General features: G+C 35.0%; 1 protein-coding gene across 1 annotated transcript in view; it reads left to right on the top strand.

The window, feature by feature from the left end:
- The window catches only part of STAG1 (stromal antigen 1), a 397,763-nt gene that overhangs the window by 239,810 nt on the left and 144,776 nt on the right, over positions 1–13,177 (top strand). The window contains exons 8-9 of the mRNA XM_055321295.1: positions 5,124–5,275; positions 7,060–7,133. Of these exons, the coding sequence (XP_055177270.1) occupies positions 5,124–5,275; positions 7,060–7,133 (226 nt within the window). The remainder of the gene's footprint in view (positions 1–5,123; positions 5,276–7,059; positions 7,134–13,177) is intronic.

The raw sequence follows: 13,177 nt of genomic DNA, 5'->3' as shown, positions 1-13,177 counted from the left end.
TACCTTCACAGTAATACCTGGATTAGTGTTTGATTAAATAATTGAATTATTTGACAGTAAGACTGACCATTACATCCTCCCTTGTTTCCCCATTCCCTTCTAGCTACATTCACATTTCTCTACTGTTCTTTATGGCAAATCTTAACTATTTCTGTTCATCATCCACTGATATCTTTACTTACTCTCCTCCTGCTCTCTTTAAACCCACTCCAAATAGTTTTCTTTTTCTGCCATATTACTGCCTCTGCTTTTGTTGCAGTCAGCAATTACCTTTTATTGTCCAAATCACTGGGAAGCTCCCAAACGTCATCTTTCTCTCTCAGTAGACATAGTTATTGCTTCCATCTGAAATCACTATCTTCACTTGTTTTCTGGAATACACTGTTTGAGTGGATCTTTGAAAGCTAAACTGTAAAGATTGAATTATCTCAGAACTCAAGTTTTAAGCCCTTTAATCTTTTGTTTTTATTCTCACTCTTTACTGAATAAAGTGAAAACCAATTCCATAGTTTTACTATTTCTGCCAAAAAGTGATAGTGGAAGAGGTAATACAGCCACATGATTTAAAATTCAGAATAAAAAACTATATAGTAAAATGTCCTTCTTCCACCCATGGCTCTCAGCCATCAAATTCTCTTCCTTGAAGGCAACCAAAGTTGCCAGTCTCATATATTTTTTCCAGAGATTATGAATATAATGGCACATACATATTCATTGAGAGCAGTATGATGTAGAACTTAAGAACTTGGACTATGGAGCATGACTGCCTGTAATCAAATTCTGTCTCTGCCAGTTACTGGCTGTGTAACTGGCAAGTCTCTTAGCTGATCTTGGGCTCAGTTTTCTTCTATGTACAAAAGGAATAATTAGAATATACTTGATAGAATTGTGAAGTATATAATGAAGTATTCTTCAACAAATATCTTGGGGATCACTGGATGGCTCAGCGGTTTAGTGCCTGCCTTTTGCCCAGGGTGTGGTCCTGGAGTCCTGGGATCGACCCACATCAGGCTCCCTGCATGGAGCCTGCTTCTCTCTCTGCCTGTGTCTCTGCCTCTCTCTCTCTCTCTGTGTGTGTCTCTCATGAATAAATAAATTAAAAGATCCTTAAAAAAAAATAAAAAACACCCCAAAACAGAAAAAAACAAATACCTTCAAATATAACAAATATCAAATAAATTATGGCTCATTTTTTCTGATGACTGAGTAGTTTGTTCATTGGTCAGATGTACTGTCTAGTTTTATGGCTCTAAGTAACAATGTCTTTTTTTAAAAGACTTTTTCTATTTGAGAGAAAGATAGCAAGCACAAGCAGAGGGGAGAGGGAGAAGCAGGCTCCTCCCTTAACAGGGAGCCAGACTCGGGACTTGATCTCAGGCTTGATCTCAGGACCCTGGGATCATGACTGAACCAAAGGCAGACGCTTAACAGACTGAGCCACCTGGGAGCCCCAATAACAATGACTTTGATGATGGCTTCCAAATGTTATTCCACTTAGATACCTAATAAGCACAAAGCTTTCTAATTACCCTTGCCTTTTCTTTTATTTCCTACGTTATAATCTGTCATGGTTTTTTTTTAGCTCTACCTTCAAAATCTCTCTACCAAAAAAAAAAAAAAAATCTCTCTACCAAAATGAGATCATTTTAATCTAAGCCAGTATTGCTTTACTGAAAGCCAACAACTTGAGAATCATCGTTGCAGACTTTTGCCAAAATATTTTCAGCTCTCAATGTTCTTCTATTTGGTCTCCCTTTTTCTTTTCCACTTTTACTCTTCTATAATCTGTTCACACAACAGTTTGAAATGTAAATCAGACTATTTCCCACTCACACTATATTTTCCAGTGGGTCTTACCTCATTTGAATTTAATTCCTGAGTCATAACTAGATCCTAGTAGAACTCTCGTAACCTGGCCTCTTGATTTCTTCCTTACCCTCACTTGTTTTTGTGCTTCAGCCACACCAAATCCCTTGCTCTTTTATGAGTGCGCTCATCATAACAATTTATCTCATAACCTTCATACTTTTTACTCCCTCTCCCTGGAACACTTTTGTGTCATATAATCATATGCTCATTTCCTCAATGTTGATATGTGAGCTCTGCAGAGAGGCTTCCTACCTGACTACCCTTTTTACTCTAATTTTTTTTTTACTATACTTTTAAAAAATCATCTCGTATTTTTCTTTATAGATTTTTCATTAACTGACATACTTTTTTTCATTTGTATATTCTGTTTCTGTTTATTGTCTGCTCCACACTAGAATATAATAATCATGAGGCAGGTACTCTTGTCTCATTCACTTTTGTAATTCTAATTCATGGAACAGTGCTAAGTACATGTTGAATTGATAAATGAGTAAGGAAGCACTAAATTAGTGTTTATTGAACTCTCTGTGGTAAAAGACTAGTTTTTTAATTATCAATCTGTTACAACCTAATACTTTTGTGAAATGGAATAAAATGAAGTATATGTTTCTTAGTATCATTTTATTATTGGAGTCCGTGGATATAAGATCACTGTCAGATTGTTATAAAAATTTCTAAAAGCTTACTTGCAAATTTGTACTGATAATGAACTGTTAACAAAGTATTTGTGGTCAGCACCTATTTCCAGACCATATTATGAGTAGCACAGCACTTAAACAAGTTTGCCATTCTATAGCCACCAGTTAAAATTCAAAGGCTAAAACAGTATTTTTCTCTTTGGTAAACAAGTAGAGACTATTTCAAAGCTGGTATCACAGAATCCAGGCTGAATTCCTGTAGGATTATTAATTTATAAAATAGTTCCTTTAGAAATACCAGTAAAATTTAATTAGTGTTCCCTCTGTGCAGGAAGGAGTCTTTTTCACTGGACTCAGTCAGATATCACAATCCCCATGTGATGTCTGTGTCATTAAATTAAAAGTCTTTTCTTCAGTAGCTATTTATTTGCTAGTATGTTGGTATGTGAAATGAAAATTTCCAAAGCTTAAGTTTTACAGATCAATAAGCATTTTATCTCAGTAAATAGTGTTCTATCCTAATACTTCTGTGAAAATTTATTGATCATTTTGCATTTTTATTTGCTTTAGTATGTTGATTTTTTATGTTTATGTATCTAGGATGGGAGGAGGGTCATTACACACAATGGCAATTGGGAGTTTGGGATCTGGGATTACAAGGAGATAAATAGCTAAAAGCAAAAGTCCTTTTTTAAAAAAAATTTTATTTAAGAGAGAGAGAGAGAGCGAGCACGTGCACATGCACACACAAGTTGGGGGGAAGAGCAAAGAGAGAGGGAGAAGCAGACTTCCTGCTGAGCAGGGAGCCCAATGCAGGGCTAGATCCCAGGACTTCTAGATCATGACCTGTGCCAAGGCAGACGCTTACCTACTGAGTTCACCAAGACACACCAAAAGCAAAAATCTTTAAATTGAAGAATTCTGTGTCTTGGTTTCCTCTAGTGAATCCCAGCTAGGGTTCATGTTAATTTTAATGCTTTCTGACTCCTTCATCTACAAGTAATTTTGTTTTGGGGATCTAGAAGTATTTACTGAATTAAGCTCCATTGGTATGATTTTGTGTTTTTTTTTTCCATTGGTATGATTTTGTATCCTCAGGGCAAACTCTGTCACATTATTATCTCTGACTTGGGTATTGTGAATGGCCCAGATCCCTCTTGTCTTTGAGCTATTCTCTTTTTTATACAGATTAGTTTAAAAAGTGGTTTTAACTTTCATAGTATCATCAGATATCCTGTTGACAATGTGTGAAATATTGTAAAATCAGTAGACTGTATTTTGAAGCAAGAATATTTCTTGTTTACTATTTGAGACACTGTATATTAAGAAATACTTTAATTAAATGTATTTCTAAGTGGTCACTAACTTAAATACATTTGCTTATATCTTCTATTTTAGCTGAAGGGCAGCAGTCACTAATAATATGGAATTGGCAAAAATACAGATAGTTTCAGGTTAACAATTGTGTGTATGTGTAGGTAATAGATACAGATAACATGTATATTTATGTGTAATTAAAGGGAAATAGTGAAGTTTTAAGAGAAATGCATGCTTATATATAGTTATGGGTATGTTTGCAGATAATCAGATCAGTATTCTAAAACACTAATTGGTTCATTTTTTTATAACTGTACATTCATTCATATTTGCAGATAAATAAATAACCTAGAAGAAAAAAAAAGGGAAGTTACTTTACCTGCACAAACTCTCTTATTCCTTTCCGATATTTTCTACACTATCATCATTTCAATAATGAAAATAAATATGAATAGAGAAAAGTTTAAGGTTTGTGTCATACCTGTTTCTCAGATGACTTGAAATAGAAGTTTGAAAGTTTTTAAAGATTTGCGAATACAAGTGAACATTGAGAGCACATGATGTAATGAGCACTGAGTATTATATAGGACTGAGAGTCACTGACCTCTACCTCTGAAACCAATAATACATTATATGTTGATTAATTGAATTTAAATTTAAAAATAAAAGTACATTAACAGTGTGGGAAAATAGGTCAATCGGAAATTCACAGGATAAATTTTTAATTAATGAGTTTGATAGAATATGTATTTCAGGGTTTGAAGGTTATGCTATATTCACAGAGGTGAGGAACAGCAAGCAGAAAACCCATCTTTCTGAGTAAAGATCATGAATTGATTGTAAACATCTAAGGCATCTTTGAAGTGTCTAAATAAAGGTATTGAAAAAGCGATTGTGTATACACAGAATTCGTGGTCAGAAGAGAGTTCTAATAGACATGATTAGTACGCCCTTACTAAAGTATGCATATTTGATGGTGGGGAAGAGGAGTTGTTAAATCTTTCTTACTTATTGATAATTAGGATGACGCTGTTTTTTTATTTTATTTTATTTTTGAGGCTGTTTTTAAATGGGAAATATTAATGAACCAAGCTATAGAGACACTGAGGCACAGAAAAACAGCTTAAGATGATGACTTTATTTCTGTAAAATAAGTTTCATTTTTTAATTTATGACTGAGTTATAAAACATAGAAACTGAGTCGTTTCTTTCCTTCATCCATTTCCATTATAAATTTGTAATCTTATGGATAAAGATCTGATTAATAGGTGAATACCATCATCTTCCTTAATTTCATAGCCATGAAGCTCATGACTGCATTGGTGAATGTTGCCTTAAACCTCAGTATTCATCAAGATAATACACAAAGACAATATGAAGCTGAAAGAAATAAAATGATTGGGAAGAGAGCCAATGAAAGGTTGGAGCTACTTCTTCAGAAACGGAAAGAGGTAAGTTTCATGTTTCGTACTATCTGTAAAAAGGCATATGTGCATTTTTTAAATTTATTTAAGTTAGATTATGTGATCTCAGACTTTTCAAATTAACCTGGAATGGTCAGCCAATTATCTGAATGCTGTCTGATGATAGAAGAAAATCCTAAAACAATCCTACTTTTGAAAGAAGGTAATCTGGAGGTTAGGTAACTCAGAAGGATTATCAAGCTGTGAAAAGCATAATAAATACTAAGATCAGAGCTGGGGGCCAGCAAAGCGGCATTTCCAGAAGGAAGCCAAAGTCTTCATACTAGGTGATAAAGTATTTCTGTGAATAAAATTGGTCCCAGTTTTACACTGAGATTTTCATATATATGCTGAAAGTGTTTTAAACTGGCTTTTTAGTAGATAACATTTTGAATCTGTCCATTAGGAAATAAAATTTTAAATGTACAGTATTAGTCTGTATTTTAACTTGGAAAAAGAATAATATATTGCTGTAAGTAAATTATCAATGAATAATGGGTTGTACAGGCAACAGGAAGCAGCAAACTTATGTCTAAGTTATCATTTGTAGTCTATTAGGGTGTTAGGGCTACTGTTACAAATAGAGCAAACTGAGTGGCTTAAAAGAACAAATTTATAGTCTCATGGTTCTATAAGCTAGAAGTGGAGGATAACTCCGTTTTTTCCATGACTTCCTTGTGTATCTGTCTCTAACTCTCTCCTTTCTATAAAGAAACCAATCCTATTGGATTTGGGGCCCACTTTAATCCAGAATGACCTCATCTTAACTAATTACATCTGCCACAATCGTGTTTCCAAATAAGATTTGAGGTACTGAGGCATTAGGACTTCATCATATGAGTTTCTAAGGAACACAATTAAAATGATAATAAATACTATACTTGAAATATTGTGAAAGTAAAATTTGGAGTAGTACATTACTAAATACTACTAACCAAACTGTATGTCTCATAATTTTTTATATAATAAATGCAGGAAAAGTAATTTTTAAAACTTAAAATAAATTGCAGTAATTTGAATTTTTTACTGTGTAAGGATTCCCAACTTTATTTTCATAAACTTGAAATCATATAGCGAAAGAAGTCTGAAGGAGAAGGAGTTTTATTTTCACATTCTTGTATGTAATAAAAGCAAATATTTCACTGAGTATTAACTGCAGAACAGATTATAAAAAATATCACTTGGAATGTAATTTTATATCATTGCTTTTATTCCTGTTGAGCAGTGAATAAGCTCAAACTTTATTCAGTAGTATTACCTGAATCTTATATCATTACTGTATTGTTTGTTTTTTTCCGTGCGTTCCACCACTAATGAGGGTCCTTCTTATCTTTTAGTCTACCTTCTAAATTGGAAACTTGGCCTACTCTCATTATGAGCTAAACAGATGAGAGTAACGTTTGGATATTTTAGATAGAATATTTTCTTTTACTGTGGCAAATGTTACAATCAAGGATGATCTGTTACAAAAAGAGGCAAAACAAGCCAGGGACCTGACTTTGTTAGAAGAGGTATAGAAATAGGGGCTTCTTTCCAAATTTGGGACCACAGCAACACTACTCCTGTTAGTCACTGTGTGTATTTGTAAAGAGAGACAAAGGTTCTAACATCAGTGTAGTAAAGCTGTTGAAGTAAGTAATTTCAGACATCTGTTGAATAATAAGTGAGAAAAAAGAACTGGTAATTACTAAGAATAAGAAGAACCGGGAATTAAAAATAACTGAAACTGTGCATTTCAAATAAAATCAGGATTAATTTTTTTTTTATTTCAGCTACAGGAAAACCAGGATGAAATTGAAAATATGATGAACTCTATTTTTAAGGGTATATTTGTTCATAGATACCGGTAAGGAATTTTATAAATCACTTTAGATTTTTAACTTAATTTATTGCTTCTGTGTAGACTTAGATAATTATAAAAATGAAAAGGCTAAATAAATGTCATACTGTTCTTGTGAAGGAAGTTGTACCATTACCACATTTTTAAAAATTCAGAACATATATTGTTAGAGACATTCAGTATACTTGCATTTGTACTGATGGAATATTAATTAATATGATAATCATTAAGTTAACATGGCCTTTAATAAAATGTGACTGTCTTGGTATTTGAAAACATTTTAATGTCCTACTTCTTGCCCTGTGATACTTATCTTGTTCCATGGTCAGATTAATCAACAGTCTTTTAAAAATACCTCTGTGAAGATAAGAGAAAAGTTGACAGAAAAGGGCACCTCTGTAAATAATCAACAGCACTTTTTTACCTTCAGCTATATACATGAAAGTAGAAGCAAAGTATTTTTGGTATGTTCCCTGACAAACAAGTTTAATTTGTCTTTCTGTTAACTTTTATTTTTTATTTTCTTTAATTTATTATTATTATTTTTTAATTTATGATAGTCACAGAGAGAGAGAGAGAGAGGCAGAGACACAGGCAGAGGGAGAAGCAGGCTCCATGCACCGGGAGCCTGATGTGGGATTTGATCCCAGGTCTCCAGGATCGGGCCCTGGGCCAAAGGCAGGCGCCAAACCGCTGCGCTACCCAGGGATCCCTCTGTGAACTTTTAAATTACCAACTACATTATTAAACAGCGTACTTCATGGAGAATTAATTATATACATATACTTGTTACCTTCTGTTAATTACGCATGGTATGATATGTGTTAAGGTAGATAGATAATAGAGAACTGTTTTTAGACACATTTGAGATTTTAATTGGCCAGTTAATTTAAAAAGTTAGTTAAAACAGGGAAATCGTTTTTAAAAAAAGAAACGTAACTTTCACATTTTAACTTAAACATTTTAATTCAGTTATTTCAATTAATTTGAATTTGAATTCAATTCAAAATATAAAAATACCTTTTGATCTTTCTGGTTCTCAAAGAAAAACACTGACTCAAAAAGATATATGCACCCCCATGCTCATTGTATCCTTACTATAGCCAAAATATAAAAACAACCTGTAGATGGATAAAGAAATTGTAGTATATATACAATGGAATATTACTCAGCCATTAAAAAATCCTGAAACCTTACCATTTGTAATAATATAAATGGATCTCAAGAGCATTATACTAAGTGAAATAAGCCAGAGAAAGACAAGTATTGTGCTGATATATGTGGAATCTTAAAAAACAAAACAAAACCAAGCTCATAGATGCAGAGAACAGATTGGTGATTGCCAGAGCAGAATAGGTAGGAGAAATGAGTGAAGGAGGTCAAAAAGAAAAAAGGAAAAAAATACGGTGCCCTACTGAGCAACCCAGAAAATAGTTCACTGTTATCTAATAAATTGTGCCTTTTATATTATTAGGAAATTCAGGCAAATTTAATAAACTTGAACTTAACTTCCTTCATGGGTAATGGAACTATTAGAACCTGAATGATAAAATTGCACAGGAAAAATCTGTTTAAGAGCTGATTAAAAAAGACAGAGAGACACTATGCAACCTGATAGGGATACAGACTACACATACTACACAACCACTACACACACACACACACACACACACACACACACACAAATCCTAAAGTTCAAGAAGTTTGGGATTTGGGGAACTAGGTCAACCAATTAAAAAAATAAAGCCACCTATCTTTTTAGGAAACTTCAAAATTAGTGAACAAAACTGCTTATATTTACTCACAAATGTACCATATACATTTCTCCTCATTCCTGAGTTTCTGTCTGTTACATTTTACTTCATTTTACAGCATTTTACTTCAACCTGTTTTATTTTTTATGTGAAAAATTCTTTATTTCACCTAAAAAAGGGGGGGGGTCCAAGACTTCTACTTCAAGTATGAATTGTTTGAAGTTTCATATCTTCTTTTTTATATAACTACATAGTTTTGAAATGAATTATTGAAGAATTAATTTTTAAAAAAGATTTTATGTATTTGAAAAAGAATGAACGCACACAAGCAGGGGGAGGGGCAAAAGGGAGAGGGAGAAGTCGATTCCCCACTGAGCAGGGAACCTAACACCGGCTCTAACCCAGGACCCTGAGATCATGACCGGAGATGAAGGCAGATGCTTAACCATCTGAGCCACTCAGATATCACCCTGAAAAATTATTTTATAAAAAATTAAGAACCTCCATATACCTGTCATGCAGTCATACAGTAATGATTTATAAGAAATATATATTTGGTCATTTGGAACTTTCAGTCCTACCCCCCAACCTCTGGGAAGTTGGCAGGGGTGGAGGGGCTGGAGGTTGAATCAGCTGATGGCAGTGACTTGGTTAATCATAAATATGCAGTAAAGCCTCCATAAAAAACTAAAAAGAATAGGTTCAGAGAGCTTCTGGGTTATTGAACACATGGAGTTGCAAGGAGAGTAGCACACCTATAGAGGGCGTGAAAAATTTTTTTCCCTTATCTCATATCTTATCTTTGTATCTCTTTATATGGCTGTTGATTCAAATCCTTTATCATATCCTTTAATGAATTGGTAAATGTAAGTATTTGTTTCCCTGAGTTCTTTGAGCCACTCTAGCATATTAAAAGAAGCTAAGGAGGGGGCACTTGCGTAACACAGTCATTAAGCTTCTGACTCTTGGTTTTGGCTCAGGTTGTGATCTCATGGTGTCAGGCTTTGTGCTGAGCACAGAGTCTACTTGTGATTTTCTCTCCTTTCCGCGCTCTTTTAAATAAAGAAGTATATATATATATTTTTAAAAAGAACCTAAGGGAGGAGGAGGTGATTGGAACCTCCTATCTGTAGCCTGTGGGTCAGAAGCACAGGTAATAAAAAGCCTAGGTCTTGCGACTGGCATCTAAAGCAAGGGGTGGAGATAAATGGCAAAAGTTTTCTCTTGCCATTTTGTAATTCTTCCCTATCTTGCTTTCCGCCAGTCAGCCCCACCCCCATACTCAAGCAGTTATTAATTTGCTGATTTGTTTTCATTTTTAAGGATTTCATAAATTTGGAATTGTAAAGTGTATGCTGTTTTTGTTATTTTTTCATCTGACTTTTTTCACTAAGCAAAATTTGTCTTTCATCATTAAGACTGTTAAATTGTAAGGTTTTCATAGATGCCCTTTATGAAGTTGAGGAAATCTCCCTTCTTTTCTTAGTTTTCTAAGACAGTTTATTAGAATTGGATCTTAGATTTTGTCAAATGCTTTTCTATATCTGTTGAGATCAGTAAATGCAGTTTTTCTTCTTTGGAAGACTGTTAATATGAATTAAATTGGTTGACATTCAAATATTAGCCTTAAATTCTTGGGATAAAACCCTCATAGTCATGATATATTATTCTTTCTATATAATGTTACATATAATTTCCTGAATTTTCCTAAGAATTTTGGTTCTGTGTTCAAGAGAGATAAATCTCTTTATTTTATTGAATGTCTCTCACTGCTTTTGGTACCATGGTAATGCTGGCTTTGTTGAATGGATTGTAATATAGTCTCTCCTTTTTAATTTTCTGTAAGAGTTTAATAGTATCATTACTATTTTTCTTCAGATAGATAGTTATTATACTATTGGGCCCTAGAATTTTCTTTATAAGATATTTCTAAGTGCAAATTAAATTTCTTTAATAGATACAAGTCTGTTCACTTTATATCTTACATGAAAATGATACATTGATCTGAGTTACTGAATTATATTCCACAAGTATTAGCATAAGGTTGGTTATAATATCGGTGGTTTCACATGTCTTGTATCAGTTGTATTTACGTTTCTTAAAAATTGAGATTTGAGGAGGAAGAGTTAAGATGCTGGAGGAGTATGGAGACCTTAAGCTTGCCTCCTCCCTTGAATGCAGCTAGACAAATACCAAATCATTATGAACACCCAAGAAGTCAATCTGAGGACTGAGAGAACAGAACTACAAGTCTTACAAGTAGAATTGTAGAAGGTAGAAGCTATGGAAGGTTGATTTGGGGGAGATAAGAACTACAGGTGCTATAGAGGAGAGGGAGCCCTGCTTATGGAGAACTACTGGAAGGTATAAAAAGCAATGGAGTGTAAAATCTGAAGTTTCAGGAGGCTGTCATCTGCCTTAGTGGTTCTCTGTGAGGAAGGAGTGCGGAAACCCAGGAGGAGCAGGCAGCATGGTCTTGGGATTTGTGGTTCACGGGGGGAGAAAGTTTTCCTACTTGAAGTGCATTTGGTACAGGTGATCACCCTCTTCAGGGGCAAAAGACCTAGCAGGTACCAATGAGCTGCCACCTTCCCCAGCAAAGGAACAAAGATGGCAGGTGAGAGCAGCAAACCTTAGCTCTGGCTTTGTGCTCCGATTTATCATAAACTCCTAACTGTTGCGTGGTTGCGTGATATTTTCTGGGACAAGCCAGAACTGGCCATAGCACAATGACACCCTCCCTCAGAGGATCAGCACAGGTTCCTGCCTGGGGTGGGGAGGTGGTCTCTGAAGTTTGGAGTTTCAAAACAGCCCCGCCTGAGGTAAAATCCAAGAATGTGATGCCACCTGGCAAGCAGAGAGCTCGGACATAGACAAGGTGAAGGCAGGGATCTCACGAAGCTGAGGACACAGCAGGGGTGATTTTTTGCTCATCTGTAAGGAGTTACTGAGGAGTGGTGGGCATGAGCTCCCTACACTTGAAACAAGAGAGCAGGGTAAACCCAGTTGCACCCCACACCCATCAGCACTGATCTACTTCAATGAAAAAACTGCCACCCTGGGGAGGCCTGAGACTCTTAAACCAAGCACAGTCCTCTGTGTCCTATAGGTGCATCTCTACTAGGTTAGGTCCCCCTGAGAATCAGAGTAGCAGGCCCCTCCCCAAGACCAGCACGACCCGTGCCCACACCAAGTCTACTCATCATAGAGTGCTAGAAAGTTTCAGCTCTGGGGGAAATTGGCTGTAGCTTCCATTTCATTTTTATTTAAAATTTTTTTCTATTGTTTTTCCCTTTATAAGTTTGTTTAAATTTAAAATCAATTAGCATATAGTGTATTATTAGTTGCAGAGGTAGAGTTCAGTGATTCATCAGCCTTTTATAATACCCGGTCCTCATTACATCACATGCCCTCCTTAATGTCCATTACCCAGTTACCTGCTCTCTGCAGCCCCTCACACCCAGCAACCCTCAGTTTGTTTCCCATGATTCCCTTACAATTTGTCTCATTCTATGATTTCATCTTATTTTTCCTTCTTTCTCCTACAATCCTCTGTTTTGTTAAATTCCACATGAGTGAGATTATATAATGATCGTCTCTCTTTGACTTATTTCGCTTAGCGTAATACCCTCTGGTTCCATCCCTGCTGTTGGAAATGGCAAGATTTCATTCTTTTTGTTGGTTGAGTAGTATTCCATTGTGTATATATACTACATCTTCTTAATCCATTCATCTGTCAGTGGTTATCTAGAGTCTTTCCATAGTTTGATTATTATAAATAGCACTGCTTAAACATTGGAGTGCAAGTGCCCCTTTGGATCACTACATTTGTGTCTTTGGGGTAAATATGTAGTGTTGCAATTGCAGGGTAATAGGGTAGCTGTATTTTCAACTTTTTGAGGAACCTCTATACTGTTTTCCACAGTGGCTGCACCAGCTTGCATTCCCACCAACAGTGTAAACAGGTTCCCCTTTATCCACATAGTCGCCAACATCTTTGTTTCCTGAACTGTTAATTTTGATGTGAAGTATATCTCATTGTGATTTTGATTTGTATTTCTCTGATGCCAAGTAATGTGGAGCATTTTTTTGCATGTCTGTTGGCCATTTGTATGAGGAGAAATGTCTGTTCATATCTTCTGTCCATTTTTTGACTAGATTATTTGTTCTTTTGATGTTGAGTTTGATAAGTTCTTTATAGATTTTGGATACTAGCCCTTTATATGATATATCACTTGCAAATATCTTCTCCCATTCTATTGGTTGTCTTTTGGTTTATATAGAACACTCATGAAA

Source organism: Nyctereutes procyonoides, unplaced genomic scaffold (assembly GCF_905146905.1).
Source record: "Nyctereutes procyonoides isolate TBG_1078 unplaced genomic scaffold, NYPRO_anot_genome, whole genome shotgun sequence".
Taxonomy (NCBI): domain Eukaryota; kingdom Metazoa; phylum Chordata; class Mammalia; order Carnivora; family Canidae; genus Nyctereutes; species Nyctereutes procyonoides.
Note: the sequence above shows the minus strand (reverse complement) of the source record. Positions and strands in the feature narration are given on the sequence as shown.